Here is a 17727-nt window from a genome sequence, read left to right as displayed (position 1 = left end):
GCCTGCGTTGCTTTTATAATGAGAAACTGCAAGCTGCTATAAATCACGAGTGAGGGCAGCAGTAGATGTCATTACTGTAGTTAGCAAGCAGAGACCCAAATGCAATTGCTGATCCATTGCAGCTATTTGATGCACTCCACACATATTTTAGGCATAGGAAATAATCAGCAGAGCCTCTCAAGGGATATATAACATACCCTGCTTGTAACAGAGGTCTGTGATCTACTGTGTACCTAATCCTGGAAGAACCCTAGTGGACATCTAATCAGCTGCTGTGTGTGGCCTGCCTGCAATACACAAATTACTGAGGATGGATCGCATGGGCTCAGAAACTAATACAATTAAGGCTTTACAGACTAATAATAGATAGATAGATAGATAGATAGATAGATAGATAGATAGATAGATAGATAGATAGATAGATAGATAGATAGATAGGTAGGATCGATCGATCTAGGGCAGCAGTGTGGAGCAATGGTTAGGGCTCTGGACTCTTGACTCTTGGAGGGTTGTGGGTTCAATCCCAGATGGGGGACACTGCTGCTGTACCCTTGAGCAGCAAGGTACTTTACCTCGATTGCTCCAGTAAAAACCTGACTGTATAAATGGGTAATTGTATGAAAAAAATGAATGTGTAAAAAATAATGAAATTGTATGTAAAAATAATGTGATAACTTGTAACAATTGTAAGTCGCCCTGGATAAGGGCGTCTGCTAAGAAATAAATAATAATAATAGATAGATAGATAGATATGGAGCTGCAGCAAAAACAGAAATTGTGGCATAAATGACTTCCCCTTTCAGGTGTTTTTGTTTGCCTTTGATTTATTTCTGACGGTAGTTAGTCGTTGTTTAGGTGAGGTTAATGATACCCTCATCAAAGAAATGCTGTTTTAAGACATTAGTATAATGTGTGTTAAATATGCGACCAGACTAGTTTAGGGCACTAACACGACTATTTCCAGCTGAATATATGCCCTACCCTGGACAGATCGCTATTGATGGTAAATGTTACCCTTCATGCTTGTTTGAATTTATTTACTGTATTTTAAGAATAAGATATTTAGTAACTATTTCCATAGTACCGACTAAAAATATGTATTATTCAAATAATAGTCATCACCAAAACAGCCAGAATAAATTAAACGCGTTGTGCAAGAGATAAAGCAAACCCTGTTTATTGAACATAGCAATTAAAATAGCAACCATAGCCACACATTCCCTAACAAACAAAGACGATAGACGAAACCCCTCTGTTTACTCACAGTCCCCTTTCACTTCAAGCCATTTCCTATTAGTGTTCAAAAAAGATTCCAAATAGAAGGCCGATAAAAAAAAAAAGTTCTCCTGAACCGCATTCCAATCAATTGTAATCACAGGTGTGTATCTTCACTCGCAGCTCTGCAGCAACTCATAGCTCGGACAGGCGTCCTCAAAATGCAACTGTTACAAGATATATATGTGTGAAATGGCGCTGTAATGGATGCATTAGACCCAGATAGTTGTTCGAGCGACCATGTGGAGACTTTGAAACCGTATTACATATGTGTATTAGTCGTAGGTAGCTCCTTGTTAATCGGGCAATGTTATGCTTTTTCATTTGATCCCACAGTTCTTCCTGCAAAAGTGTGTAAGTAGACCCACTATGTATGTATGTATGTATGTATGTATGTATGTATGTATGTATGTATGTATATATGTAGCCCATTTTGAGTAAATGAAAAAGGATGCCTGAGAACTCGCTAAACTAATGAGACGAGGAATCCGCATGGGGCAAGTCACCGTCCGCCTATATTCCACATTCCTTTGATCAGCATGAACTAGCTCAATAATGAAAGGGTTTAATATTCATCCCTGTAAAAACAAATTGGTTGTTTGCTTGTGCTTATGCTGTTACGCTGCAAACCCGAATGTCTAAATTAAACACAATCACATGCAACAGATTTAAAACATAGACCAACCTTGGACCTGTTACCAAAATAAACATCCAGGTGTGTAGAAAATACACACGAAGATGGGTTGCACAAGATCAAAGGCTGTTTCTTTAAACATGTGTTTGTTTTATGATTTTTTGTTTTATCATACTTGACATTATTTTACTGTGGATTAACTATGCTGTACAACACTTTTCTGTGGTTTTACAAGCCGTCAGATCTGTATTAGGTCTGTGAGTAATGCAGAGACGCATGCATGCCCCGGGTCTTGTTCAAATTACACCGAGATGGCTGAATCTCATTTTCCTGCCGCTCTATCAGCAGAAGCACCTGAGGGACGAGTAATCCAGAATTAGCCCCTAACCGCTAAGGGAAGAGAAGGGGTAAACTAGCCCAATGTGCTTCTAAAATTCCATTAAACTCCCAAATTGAAACTAATACATATATCACATGTCAATATTAAGGTACATTTACCGTACAAATACGGTCTTTTTTTCAGTGTATGTAACCATTCTTTGTATTATTCATATCAGTCTGTCCTATCTGCCTCCTCTTCGTGTACGTCTACTTGCAATAGAGATACGCAGCGTTATATATATACTACAAGTCAGGCATTGCATTGACAGGTCATATTTGAGAGCCTAGGAATTTATACAAAAGTGCGAGTTTGATCATGTGTAGGTAGGCTATACATTTCATTTGTACTTCATGTATTATTTTAAATATATTTCGATGGTGTGGTATTGCTTTGGAATCAAACGTGTTCTTCATTTGTCTCTGTGGGTGTACTGAAGCATTTCTAGGCAACTCGAGTGTCGAGTGCTGTTTCCAAAAGCGCTCCGTCTAAACATCTCCCCGGTCGCTGTTTTTTCCAGCACTGAAAAGCGGCGAAGTGGTCAACAAGTTGGCAACACTAGCGTAAGCCTGCACAGCTAGTATGCAACAACTAGCCGCCACTCCTCCCAAATGCATTGAGTTTAAGAAGCGTGAACACGGTGCATGCAGCTTGGCGAAGAGGTGCGAGTGATACAGCTTGCATCAATCACGCGTATCTCCCGTTCCTCTCCAAGCTCTCCAGACATTGAAATGCGTCTCTGCTTCTTCTTAGAACTCTTCTCACTAATGTATTCTCCATCTCCGGCTCCACGTCGTTAGACCCAAGTATTTACATGTTTGTTTCCCATTGGATACTCGCTGGGAAGGGGGAGTTAGGGTGGGAGGCGCTGAAGCGCATGCCAAATGGAACCCACCTCTGAGTTTGCGAAGAGCTGAAAAGCAACAACTGGAAGTAGTGAAGAGAGGTTCAAAAGAAGAGAAAAAAACTATTGGAAGAAAGCTTCACTCCAAAAAGCTGTTTTCTAGACCGATTTGGATGGTAGTTGTTTTCACAAAGCGCAAATAGGACAGTTCTGTTCCGAGTCTGGCTAGGAGTAGGGAGTGGGGAGTGGGGAGTGGGGATTCACTGATGGAACTTAACAGGGACGTGCGCTTTGGAAGAATTGTGCCTGGACAAGAGTGGCAATACTAATAATAAAGAGGGCTTTACAAACGCTGCTCTGTTTCGTGTGTAGCTGGGGCTTGGATTATTATGAGGTACCATGGCGTGGTGTGATCGTGGAGTTCAGATTCTGTTTACCACCGTGGGGGCCTTCGCCGCTTTCAGTCTGATGACCATCGCCATTGGCACAGATTACTGGCTCTACTCAAGGGCGCATATCTGTAATGCGACCAACATCACCACGGATGAAACTCAACCCAAGAAAGCCAAAGGAGATCTAACGCACTCCGGGCTGTGGAGGGTCTGCTGTATAGAAGGTATTCATTTAACAGCTTTCCATGACAAAGGAGCCACTCAGTAAAATAAGTGAATAGTTGTGTATATTATTGCACACGACCGTGGATGAGGAAGTTAACTAGGAGTATGTTTAGGGTTAGGGCTAGGGTAAAGTTAACTAGTAGCTATATGGAGTAGTTAAAAAAAAGGATTCCAGAAACAAAGCGCTTGGCTCGACACAGACGGGTTTTGTTTGTGAATGAACGCGAGCAGGGAGACGAGGAAGTAGCAGAAAGGACACTGTAGCGCGAAAGGAAGCAAAAAAACGGAGATTGAGAAGAAAATAAGGCTTTTAAGATGTTCTAAAACAGTTTGTTAATTTACTAGTACCAGAGAAGCTACACACGCAAAATGTTGATGAAGAAAAAAAAGGGGAGACAACTCTACTGACATTAATGATTAATTTGTGGGGTTAAATGCAGGGAAAACTTAAATAGCAAAAAAAAAAATGCCCCATGTTGAATGAAATCCTGAAATAAAAGGTAAATGGGGGTTCTTTTGAACAAATTGTTGTAAAACAGAAGATATACAGACTAAACCGTTAGCTCTCGTTTGGTTCTCTATTGTATTTGATGCTGTTGCTTGGCAACTGCATCTCTGAAATTGCTATGGAAACAATGAATAGATATAAAAATAGACAGGTCTAGAAACAACATTATATATATAATTATATACACACACACACACACACGTTTAGATCTCAATAAATAAAACCAGATATAAGTGAAAGAATGAGAATCATTTTTGCGGTAGCTCGGCGCAGGAGGAAAATGTTTTAAATGAGTCTGGGCTGGGAGTGCTTTCATTAAACAAGTGTCTTTTCAAAAGGACATTGAGGGAGGGGTTATCAAAATGACATTTAGGGAGGGGTTGCCAAAAGGGAGGCTTGTTGTTGTGACCTATCTTGCATTCAGACTATATTAGGATGCAACAAGAGCAAAGACGTGGTTCAATTACGCTGCCACCTCTCATACATCTTGCAATGCCTTTTAAGGCGTTATTTCAGTGAATTAGCAGAATTCCTACCTATAGCGTGTCTGGTAGGTGTTTACTTGCGCGTGCTTACTGGCCACATATAAGTATACATGAAAGCCTAACATTTCAATGCTAGGATATGGATACTTCACAGCGAAGTAAACCAGAAACCCAATCTATACTTAAGATCGTCGCCGGAGCCGGCAGACTTTAATCACAGTGACTCACAGGAGACTTAACTTAATAAACAAGGGAGTTTCCCTGTTGAATTAATAATTCAAATCAATACGACAGTCGTTTGAGATGGATTACACGATCGAAATATATTCTTGGATAGGCGATGCGCAACATATTTAAAATAACGGTAAATGATAGAGTGTTAACGAATCGCTCATCAATATAAAGTTTGTAATCCTTTAAAAACACACACACACACACACACAATGGTTTTGAGTGTACAGCGCTTGTGAAAGGGACACGGAGAAAGGTCTGAACACAAACACAACCCGCTAACAAGGGTCAGGCAATGTGTTTGTATGGGCAGGGTGTGGATCGGGAGGTTCAGAAAGTGCAGTGGAATGAATATTGGCTCCAGTGAGGAGATCTCGATCAGCGCCCGTGGCGATTCCCTTTTGAAAGGTGGCTTTTCAACACTTCTTTGACAGCAGGGCGACCGCGTTAGAAACGAATTCCGGTCAGGGCGCTGTCCACAGAGCGTGGTGCTGAACGTTAATATTCAGACTCGGAAACCGTTGGGCTGAGATAAAGGCACACAGTTAAATAATAATAAAACATAGTAATCACCAGTCTAATATGTGTGAAATACTAAGTTGCAACGGTTTTTTTTTTTTTTTTTTTTTTGTCAACAGAATGTTTTGTCACCTATAAGCACTTACTGTATAAGCAAATACAGGATGAACAACCTTACTTAGCACAAATTAACTACACGGCTCAGTGGTAGCTATATAGATTAGAACACAGACAGAAACACAACTTCAGAAGACTGTCTACTACTAGGAACCCTGTTAAAACCATCTTGAAAACGGGTTTTCCCCCAACCCAAGATATAAAAAATGCACCAAACGCATGAACGTGGTCATTTTTTTAGGTTTCCCCTTTACCGTTTTTATTGTTTGAAATTCAAGCCACTAGATCGTTTGAATCAGACTGGCCACGCTGTGAATCGAGGGTGACAATAAGCACGGCTTATTACTTTAGATGTTACTTGGAATGTGTTGCGTGTTGAGTGCTTAACTCCATCGCACTTCCAAACACAGTCCCTGTTAATGGCATGTGTGTAATCCGCGAATGGTTGACTGTCCTGCCTCTACTCTACTCCACAGTGTGTCGCCTCCTATCAACCTAAGAGGTGATAATGAATTCTCGATTGGACTCCCCCCGTGAGAAAGGCAGCAATCAGTCGTTCAACAGGCGGTGTGACAAGTTACCGTAGAGTTATCGCCCCGGGTTATGAGTACAATCTGTGAGAGAATGCAGCCTCTCTAGATATGGCAGTATACCAGTGTATGCTATCATGTCAAGCAATTTAAAATACAATGTTCTGATACAGACACAGTGTTCAGGACGACAGGGCTAAACATCACGTTAGTTGTAAGTAGATTTACTACAGTCTATTCAGTTGGCTGTGTTCTTTTTACGTGGTCCGCTGAATAGTGCTGCTATATTGTGGGTAAGCATTGCGTAACATGCCTGACAATTTGGAGCTGGGTTTTTATATTATGTACAGCACAGCAGTGGCCTCATTAAGTCACACACTTCTAGTTGTGTTTCTGAAAGCTGTATCCCCCTGTTTTGTTTTGTTTGTTTTAGTCCCAGGTTGAAAACTATGCGACTCTGCAATTATTCTTTGATGAACACGGTTGTTCAGAAATGGACTTCCCGGGGTTCATCCTCCCCATTGTGTGTGTGCTTCTCGTTTGTGATGGAAATGCAGCAATGAAGGCGCGTGGAGGCTTGGATTAGCCACCAGGACCCTGCTTCTGGCTCAGCTGAAAGGAATGAAAGGAACCTCGTGCTGCCCTGCCAGGTCTTGTTCTGGGGTGATGCATTGAGAAACAGAGAGAGACTGAGAGACATAGAGAGAGACAGAGAGACAGGGACAGACACTGGGTAAACACAGAGACACACTGAGAAACAGAGAGAGAGACACTGAGACAGTGAGAGACAATGGGTAAACATTGAGATACTGAAAGACATTAATAAACACTCCCAATCTGAACCCTTCTCAGTATGCCAAGCCCTGGATCTTCAGCACAGTTAACAGAGCATGTCAATCATTTTTGTTTTCTATAGACAGATATATACTGTGTGTGTGTGTATATATATATATATATATATATATATATATATACACATACATATATATATACACATACACACACATACAGTATATGCTGTATATATAAAGTAGCAAACACTGAAATGGGCCATCACTCGCTTGTTAAATTCATTTGTTTTGTAAATGGAATTCCCTGGCAGGTGTTCTGGAATATATCAAAGCTGCATCTCCCTGTTGCAAATTACCATGGTCAGGACAACAGATCGAAGCTATAATGATAATAAATGCCTGGTTGGCTGGTGCTTCCATATCCAAGCCTGCACAAATGGCTGATGTCATTATTTTTTAATATAGACATTTTTATCAAACGTAATCCTATGTTCATAGTGTTCCTTGACCCTCTCCTGCTCTGTATAAATCCCTCACTGAGAACTATTTTCCACTTTGTTATCGTAGTGGTAGAGGGGGTGGGGGGATGGGAGCCTGTATCAAGCAGCAATGAAGATGTCAAAGCATCCTTTGAGACATTATGGAGATGTGATTCCTGGAACACAGTCCGGGTTGCCATGGAGAGAATGCAGTCTGCAATGCACTGTGCTGGCAGACAGGCCTTGTCTGAGCTCTTCCACTGCTCTGCCCTGTCAGTCGGCAGGCTTTATTGCTGGGCTATGAGTTGCCCATGCAAAGCACACATGACACCAGTCTAGGGATCAGGCTGCTTAGCTAACAGGCCCAGAATCAGCCATGCAAGCACTGGTACATGATTGAATGGGACCGAACAAAGAAAGAAAGAAAGAATGAAAGAAAGAAAGAAAGAAGAAAAATACACCCTCCTGCTTTTTTAACTAGACTGGTATTGCAGCAGAAATACCAATAGTAATTGTTCCTCACAAAATCATTTTATAACTCTTACCTGTTATGCCCTGCTATTCCATATATTTTGGTCTGAAATGTGAAGTTTTGAAAGAAACACAAGTTACAGCCCACATTTTTTATTTGATACTGAATCGTTTTCTAGTTTGAAACCGTTTCGTTACCAGTTCCAGAATGCAGAACATTTCTGACACATCACCTGAAGATTCTATCTATATTTTACATTCTAATTCCAAACTCACTCCTTTATGGAAGACATTCCTTTAGGTTCACCAAGCAGGTACTGCTTACTGCCAGAATGGCGATTTGGCACTTCAGCCAAAAAAAAAAGGTAATTCATTCCCTGCCAAAAACCTTACAGCGACAACTGCATGTATAACCAGCACGTTTCCATCAGGAATAATAAAGACGTCAATCAAGACTGCTCGTGGAAATGTTTGTCAAACAATTTCACTAGTTTCCTTTTTTAATATTTCTACTAAATATACCCAACATACAATATGGATGTACTGTAAATAAAGTAAGCTCCTGCTGGTCGTGTGGTTTTTCAGTCACCAGGCGATAGACAGTAAATTACAGAGCAATTATCATGGTAATACCCTGTCATTCTCTCAGGTTCGCTGGAATCTGGTTAATTAGTGTTAGGGTTGGGTTAGAGATGCTCATTACTTCATAGCAGTCATTATTACGGTTAATTATTTTCCCATTAATATAAGCCAGATCGATGTAACACCAAAGAAATGGTGAAAGGACCCCCAGCCAGGCTCCCCTGATGCACCCTCTGTCTCTTCTCATGCTCTTCTTTCATTCTGAACTGAATTACATGCCATTAATATTCCTATTCTGAAGCAGTATAAAATCAGCAGAGCTAACAATAATCAAACCACTGCTTCCTGTAAGCTGTTTCTCACTGGCTCCAGCAATGTTGCAATTGTCGTATTCCTCCCAGAGAATTTGCCTTTGCTTCCACACTAGGGTCCCTGGCGTCTGCATCCTTCCTTAGTAACTTAGCCCATATGATAACTCGTGGAAATTGTATTCCACTGTCTCTAGGCAGGGTTGCCATGTAAACTCTCGTCTGTTTTGAGATGGTATGGCATCTTGAGGACTGGAGTTTAAAACGTGTGAATATATATGAAAGGAAGCACTGAAACCTGCTGAGTGCTGCGGCAATGGGTTACTGGAGAGACCAGACCCTTAAACACGAGCTGGGTGAGAGAGGACTGCACTTTCTTCCAGTCTGTTCACGTCACTGTTCTATTCCAGGTATTAACAAAGGGAGCTGTTACCGAATCAACCACTTTCCAGATGACGATGATTATGATACCGACAGCTCCGAGTATCTTCTGCGTACGTACTTTTCTTATCCTTTACTGCAGTCTTTCTCATTGTTTAACTGTTTGCAAGTGAACATGGGCGGGTTACACAAGGGGGTAGCTATTGAATCATAAACGGTAAAGTTAACCCAAGACATGACTTTTAGCACACAGAGTAGAACAAGAGGGCATACATGGAAGATGAGAACGTATGTTTAGATCGTAAGGTAGGAAGCATTTATTAATGCAAAGAGTTATAAATGCATGGAATATGACATGATGACATAGTAGCTTCTAAAACACTGGGAACATAAAAAAAGACTTTTCTAATGGTCTTATGAGTGGAACATCTCAGCGACACACACCACCTCCTTCTCTTGCACCTGTGCGGTCACAGAGCCGCAGGTGAAGTGCAGTCTTTGTGTTTTGCAGGTATAGTGCGAGCCTCCAGTATCTTCCCCATCCTCAGTACCATCCTGTTGCTGCTGGGGGGGCTCTGCGTGGGGGCCGGGAGAATCTACAGCAGTAAAAACAACATCATCCTCAGTGCTGGGATTCTGTTTGTAGCAGCAGGTAGGAGACGAGCTGGATGCAGCAGATCAGCATGATTCCATTCTAAGCTTTGCTCCAAGTACCCCTCCACTGGTATCAGTGTCAAACCATGGTCATACTCGGGTACTTCATTGTCATGCCACGGTGCCACACTTTCTGGGTTTCTAATATTATCAAAACCAGCCTATTTATTTGGTTATGTGGTCAGAGAACCATGGACACAGGTCAGAGACGGGGCAGAGAGAATCATGCCAGGAGTGAGTCTGCTCCAGTCTTTTATTAACTGGAAAAGTCAATGATAGTGTTACAAGATATGAAGCAAACAGCTTCAGAGTGATTTAGAACCTGTGAATTATTGGTTCAAGTTTTGATAAAATAGAGGGATTGCTTTTCCTCCTTCTAAAAAAGCGGTTAATCAAAGGTCGGAAGACGAAAATAAATTCTTAAGTTCGGTAGAACTGAAAATAGAATCAAGAGTATATTCATGGATCCGTAGGAGCTACAAAATTTGTAGTCACTAGAACTGATCTGTCAGAACATATGAAACTGGCAGAAACCCTCTAACGCGACGTGCTAGCAGTCTTTCATCCTCCTCAACATCAGTGAGAAATCAATAGAACTCAAGCTCAGTATAAATAAAATTAAAGCCACAGAGCTCAGACAGTGTCCATGCTACACTCATTTTAGATGATGAAACAAACCAGAATATCAGGGCAATGAACAATAAGGATGGATAAGCATAGCCAAGAGGGAAACACTTGATCCAGCTCCCGGCTGAAGATACTTTAAAATCCTAAAGGATCTGGGGAGTGGTAGCAGTAGAGTTAAGATTAAGGCATTCTTCCAACTAAAGAACTGAACAAACAGCTGTGGTCTCTGTGGGGAAAGAAAAGAAATGCAAATGTATAGAATAGTGTGACAGACTGGCTCGCAGTGGTGACGTCACGGACCAGGAAGTAACTGAAACCAAACAGTGGATGGGCGGTTGAAGCTGAGTGTAATGGCACTCAGCGTATTTATTAATAAACAAAACAAAAACAAAAGATTTAACAAAACACCAAAACACAAAACAAAAGGGCACGAGGGCCAAACGAATGAACAAACAAACAAGTAAGTGATGTGCTGGGAAATCCAGCACGTCTTAGCAATTGTTTTTCTAAATATGGCTTTCGCTCTCCGCTCTCCCGTACTCTCCTCTACACTCTCAACCCCGAGTGCAGAGTGCTGCTGGTTTATATACTCTGGCCGAGGGATTAACTAGTTGGTAATTATCTTATTATCCCTCGGCCAGAGTCTGCACGCGTTTGGTAAGGATGCATGACTGTCAGCTAGTTAAATAATCAGTAGCTGATCAGCCATGCATCCTCACGGGGTTTTTAAATATAATAACAAAAGACGCGGCGCTTTTACCCGCGCCGCAAACAAAAATACAAATAATAATAAATAGGGGCGGGACACTCCGCCACACATGCCCCCCCTTGTGCGCAGCACACATGGCCTTTTCGGCCACCTCCCCCCTTAGTCCCCAAAGTCCCGGTCAGCAGTCCCGGCGCAGGAACAGGGGCAGCAACGGGCCAAAGGTGGCGGCCACGGTGGGATGTCCTCCTCCCACCCAAACAGCCGTAGTGTTCCAATGGCCCGCGCACCGGCCAGCTCCTCTGGCCAAAAAATTTTTGGGGGTGGTCTCCAGACCTGCCCCCCCTTCTTCATGGCCGACAGCTCCCCTCCGTGGGGCTCTGGCCACCCTTTCTCCTGCAGCGAAATTGCTGCGGGGGAAGCTGGTCTCCTGACCTCCCCCCCCTTCTTCATGGCTGACAGCTGCCCTTCACGGGGCTCCAGCCACAGTATTTCCTGCCGCGAAAGTGCGGCTGGGGGAGCTGGTCTCCTGACCTCCCCCCCCTTTTCCATGGCTGGCAGCTCCCCTTCGTGGGGCTCTGACCACATGATCTCCGGCCGCGAAAGTGCGGCTGGGGGAGCTGGTCTCCTGACCTCCCCCCCTTTCTTCATGGCCGGCAGCTCCCCTCCGTGGGGCTCCGACCACAGTGTAGTGACCCCAGGCGAAGCAGGATCCCTGGCGACCCCAGGCAAAGCAGGATCCCTGGCGACCCCAGGCAAAGCAGGATCCCTGGCGACCCCAGGCAAAGCAGGATCCCTGGCGACCCCAGGCGAAGCAGGATCCCTGGCGACCCCAGGCGAAGCAGGATCCCTGGCGACCCCAGGCGAAGCAGGATCCCTGGCGACCCCAGGCGATGTGGAACAGGCAGCCCCAGGCGATGCGAGGCAGGCATCCCTGGGTGGTGCGAGGCAGGGCAGGAGCAGTCCTTCCCATGACGGTGGATGTGGAACCAGCAGGTATTCACCCTCTGCTGGTGGAGGTGGGAGGGGAAAGCAGTCCTCCCACAGCGGCTGAGACGGAACCAGCAGGTATTCACCCTCTGCTGGTGGAGCTGGGAGTGGCAAGCAGTCCTCCCACGGCGGCTGAGGCGGAACCAGCAGGTATTCATCCTCTGCTGGTGGAGGTGGGAGGGGCAAGCAGTCCTCCCACGACGGTTGAGGCAGAACCAGCAGGCATTCATCCTCTGCTGGTGGAGGTGGGAGGGGCAAGCAGTCCTCCCACGACGGTGGAGGCGGAACCAGCAGGCATTCACCCTCTGCTGGTGGAGGTGGGAGGGGCAAGCAGTCCTCCCACGACGGTGGATGTGGAACCAGCAGGCATTCACCCTCTGCTGGTGGAGGTGGCGGAGGCAGAGGCGATGGGGCGGATGCTGGCCACTCAGAGGGAGGCTGTGGCGGTGCTGGCTCCCTCTGCTGTGGCGGCTGGGCTGGTGTGTGCCGTGCTCCCTTCAGCAGCATAAATAGAGGCTGCTGGGGAACACCAGCATCCTGCCCTTCTCCCCCCCAGAAAAATTCAGGGGGTTGAGCCTGTAACTCCTCCCCTTCTGATGCTGGAGACGGTAGCGATGGCTCCTCTCCCTCTGATGCTGGAGATGGCAGCGATGGCTCCTCTCCCTCTGATGCTGGAGACGGTAGCGATGGCTCCTCTCCCTCTGATGCTGGAGACGGTAGCGATGGCTCCTCTCCCTCTGATGCTGGAGACGGCAGCGATGGCTCCTCTCCCTCTGGCGCTGGAGACGGCAGCGATGGCTCCTCTCCCTCTGGCGCTGGAGACGGCAGCGATGGCTCCTCTCCCTCTGGCGCTGGAGACGGCAGCGATGGCTCCTCTCCCTCTGGCGCTGGAGACGGCAGCGATGGCTCCTCTCCCTCTGGCGCTGGAGACGGCAGCGATGGCTCCTCTCCCTCTGGCGCTGGAGACGGCAGCGATGGCTCCTCTCCCTCTGGCGCTGGAGACGGCAGCGATGGCTCCTCTCCCTCTGATGCTGGAGATGGCAGCAGCAGAGTCTCTCCCATATCCGCAGCCAGGTAGTTGAACACCATGGCTGCGATGTCTGGGAGGGAAGCTGGGTGGTGTTGCTGTTCCCAGGCCTCCCAGCGCTCCCCATCTCTTGCCCACAGGAGGTTGATCACTGCAGGGAGGGCTTCCTCATAATCCCTCCCCGGCTCCACCAGCCAGTCCCAGACTCCCTCAGAGGAGAGTGCATTCGTCCTCTTTGGAGGATGCAGGTCCTCCCTCACTGGACGCTCTGGCTCCTCTTTCTCCTGCCATGGAGGGGGTTGGTCTGGTGCCACGTGCCCAACCTCACCAACCGCGAAGCACCACTCCTCACCCTTCAGGCAGGTGAGGCAGATATCCAGTGTGGCAAGGTAAGGCTGATGTTGCTGCGCCTCCTGCTGCTGTTGTTGCTGCTGCTGCTGCTTTCTCCTCCGGCTACTTTTCCCCATTTTTAATTTGAAAAAAAAAACACGAACAAACAAAAAAAAACGCACTTTTCAATCCTGGTCCGGCTGTTGGAGGCGTTGTTTGTCCCACGCAGGACACCATATGTGACAGACTGGCTCGCAGTGGTGACGTCACGGACCAGGAAGTAACTGAAACCAAACAGTGGATGGGCGGTTGAAGCTGAGTGTAATGGCACTCAGCGTATTTATTAATAAACAAAACAAAAACAAAAGATTTAACAAAACACCAAAACACAAAACAAAAGGGCACGAGGGCCAAACGAATGAACAAACAAACAAGTAAGTGATGTGCTGGGAAATCCAGCACGTCTTAGCAATTGTTTTTCTAAATATGGCTTTCGCTCTCCGCTCTCCCGTACTCTCCTCTACACTCTCAACCCCGAGTGCAGAGTGCTGCTGGTTTATATACTCTGGCCGAGGGATTAACTAGTTGGTAATTATCTTATTATCCCTCGGCCAGAGTCTGCACGCGTTTGGTAAGGATGCATGACTGTCAGCTAGTTAAATAATCAGTAGCTGATCAGCCATGCATCCTCACGGGGTTTTTAAATATAATAACAAAAGACGCGGCGCTTTTACCCGCGCCGCAAACAAAAATACAAATAATAATAAATAGGGGCGGGACACTCCGCCACAAATAGCCACCAAAAAAAGGAGAAAAAGAAGAAGAGGTATCAAAAGCCAGTCAAGATTCTGTAAAAGTTCTGAAGTTGGCTGTCAGACGAATGATCGGATTTTCATTTTTGCGTAGTTTAAATAAAGCCTTGCAAATAACATTTGGTATCCGAGAAACGTTTTCTTGTTGTTTATTCTTTAAATAAGGGGTTCTAAATTGTACAGGGGCGGTGTGAAGTAGCAGGCCGCCCTGCTAAGAGCATTAAAACTGATCCCTAACCCTGTGCTTCTCTTCCCCGCAGGCCTTAGTAATATCATCGGAATTATCGTTTACATCTCCAGCAACGCGGGGGACCCCAGCGATAAGAAGGACCAGGACAAGAAGAACCAGTACAACTACGGCTGGTCCTTCTACTTCGGGGCTCTGTCCTTCATCGTGGCCAAAACCATCGGGGTGCTGGCCGTGAACATCTACATCGAGAAGAACAAGGAGGTCCGCTTCCAGGCGCACCGTGAGTTCATCAAGACCACCTGCTCCTCCTCCTCTCCCTACTCCCGCATGCCGAGCTACCGGTACCGCCGGAGACGCTCGCGCTCCAGCTCCCGGTCCACAGAGCCCTCCCCCTCCAGAGAGGCCTCTCCCGTGGGGATGAAGATGCTCCGCTCGGTGCCCATGACTGAGATCTCCATGTATACCCTGCCCAGGGACCCCCTGAAGGCTTCTACAGCAGCCTTGTGCAACCCGGAGCAGGACTTCCTGCAGGTTCACAACTGCTTCCAGAAGGACCTCATGGACGGGGGCAACAGACGGACCACGCCTGTATGAGCAGATTGTATTATTTTAGAAGCAGAAGCCTGGGTTTTCTATGAGGTTCTGTAACAGATGGACAGGGAGACTCGCTGGTTTGTGGTGTGGATACTATAGTGTAGGACCGCCTGATAGAAGCTGCTGTATCCAGCGATCGTATTAAAGAATCTCGATGAATGAACGCAAGTGAGGTTCACAAGGGACCAGGAGCCTGTGAGCTGGTGTTCAAATGTAAAAGTATAGGAAATCATTGTCACTGCCATTTTTAATAGCACTTTAGTAGTGAAAGAAATCTTAAGATTTAAAAAGCAAGACTTTGTAGCAATATATATATATATATATATATATCTCATAACTGGCAGCAACAGTGATTTTCGTTTCCTTCTTTGTCCCCCCACCCCTTTTCATTGTGTCACTAATGTCTGTTTTAGGATGTTTTTTTCAAACTCTACACTGTCTGAAGGTATACAAGTTGCACAGTATAAACTGGTGCTAACTGAGATGTAGCTGTAACATACTGTACTATCCTTTCCCCCTCACTGATCAATGCATCACATCCACGCCAGGCTTGTTTGTCCTGTGTGGTACCAGTGCAACGCCAAATTGACATGCTGCATTTCAGCATGCTGTCATCCTCACACGTTTAACATGTCTCATGACGTGAGAGCTACCTGTAGTAGTGGCACAATTATTTTTTAGAACCGCTGCCTAAAATTACGCTTTATTTTATCTTCTGTGATACAAAACGCTCATAAATTCACCTCGAGGATCAGATGTCTAAGACAAGTTTAGCATGTTTGGTTAATTTCAATTGTGTGCTGAATTCAACATCTTTCCTGAGTTAAGATACTAGGCAAATATCAGAGCAGGACAACAAAGAGCACAGAACTCCCGAGAGTGAAGGAGCACATTTAGAGGGGCTGGATGTGTTTGATCAGAGGCTAATAGGCTGTGAAGCACAATGAAAGATATGCAATAATTAACAGGACTGTCCGCGGTCATCTTAAGAACTAGCACACATCATCACGGTTGTCAGGGACAGATACACGATCACTGACCCGAAAGCTTGCTTGCTTTTCTTTTTTTAATTACAAAACATCTTGGGAGTGAGTAACCAATCTCTTATGAGGCATAAAGAAGATATTGAATGGCAAATACTGGAATCATTCACAGAAATGAAACAGATTGCAGGGTAGGCGGTTTTAATTGACTGTACTTATGAGCCTTGTAATTAAAGAAGAAGACAAAGCTCAATCAAAAACAGAGAGGGATGCATTTGAAAGGTGAAATTGAATTAGAAATCCCAACTTTTATTTTGTATTATTATTTTTATCAATTCTATTTTACTGTAGGTTTAACTTTAAAAAGAAATACTAACCGATGTATATGAAGAGTTATTATAAAAGCAACGTGCCATACAGGACGTGTACAGAGGATGCTTGTACAATTACAAGCATCACTCCTGCTCGTCAATCCTACAGCTGTCTTAGAAAAATAACATTTAACGTCTTCAAGTTCAACGTTAACATCTTCTATTTCTTCTTTTTATTTTGTAATTGTCATTGTAATTTATTGCACACTGTGATGTATTCGTCAGCTGGTATAGAAGACTATCACACACCTTCATATAAATGAAATCGGGAGGTGTTCTTTCTGTTGCTGTGTTGTGCCTTTCTGTATTCTGTATTTCTTATTAGATTGTACCTGTATCTTTTTACAATGTGATTTATTCATGTTTATTCAAGTGTTAAGTAAGTAAAAATCCAATTCCCTCTGTCTTTTGTTGAGTAAACTGAACCATCAAGGAAAAGAACACACACACCCCTTGAGAGAGTGGAGATAGTGGTTTTGTACTCACAAGTCTGAATGAAGAGTCTCTGGGTTTCTTGGGGGTGTGCACAAAGCAGCAGTTTAATGCACTGCTTGGCTGCTCTGGCATTTCTTCTCCGAGCTTCAATTTGTCCCGGACCTAAATAACCAAACACACAAAAATAACCCTAATCCCTTAGCATGGTATTTAAAACAACAACAATAGCGCTCATCTGTGCAGTTCTCTGATGCCGTATCGTTCAATCAAATCAACAGCAGCTTGAAATATTAAAACTTCACTAAAGGTCCAGTTGTTCTGCAATCTTATAATATTGAAAATGACGAGACAGTTAATTCACAACATGCTGATTTGACTAATAACTGATGAAATGAACTGTGGAACCTCAGCTTTGTGCCAAACTTCCACTGATTCTGGGATTGCTTTTTTTATTTTAAGAGTTTTAGCATAACATGATTGCAATTAACTATGATATTTTTTTACTTTGTACTTTTAAGAGCTGAATTAAATCGTTCATGCGTTGCCACTGAAGTCATAGCATTGCCCTAGCGTGTAGAAAGACTATTTGATTCGGGTCTCAGGGCACACTGTACCAGGGTTAGGGTTAGTGGAACACACATAAAAACTCTTTCAAAGAAAGCGCTTCTCATTTGAATTGAGGGAGCCTCAGGAGTGGAATGAATGCAAGCCCAGGGCCTGCAGGTGCAAAGTGTCCGGGTTCCATTCTTCTCTTTCTCTTAACAGAAGAACAAAGCATACTCACATACAGGGGAGGGGTGCTGGTCTATTACAATGATGTGCCTCATCTGCAAACTAACCATGAATTTAAATAGAAA

General features: G+C 44.6%; 1 protein-coding gene across 1 annotated transcript; it reads left to right on the top strand.

The window, feature by feature from the left end:
• Positions 1 to 3207: 3207 nt before the first annotated feature.
• Positions 3208 to 16839, top strand: LOC117424642 (voltage-dependent calcium channel gamma-4 subunit-like). The gene is made up of 4 exons (XM_034041224.3): positions 3208 to 3748; positions 9181 to 9264; positions 9663 to 9803; positions 14558 to 16839. Exons 1-4 carry the CDS (start codon positions 3532 to 3534, stop codon positions 15079 to 15081), a joined length of 966 nt encoding a protein of 321 aa, XP_033897115.2. The 5' UTR covers positions 3208 to 3531; the 3' UTR covers positions 15082 to 16839.
• The last annotated feature ends 888 nt before the right edge of the window (positions 16840 to 17727 follow it).

Source organism: Acipenser ruthenus, chromosome 19, assembly GCF_902713425.1.
Source record: "Acipenser ruthenus chromosome 19, fAciRut3.2 maternal haplotype, whole genome shotgun sequence".
Lineage (NCBI taxonomy): Eukaryota > Metazoa > Chordata > Actinopteri > Acipenseriformes > Acipenseridae > Acipenser > Acipenser ruthenus.
The sequence above is the reverse complement of the archived record's forward strand: the minus strand, read 5'-3'. Positions and strand labels throughout refer to the sequence as shown.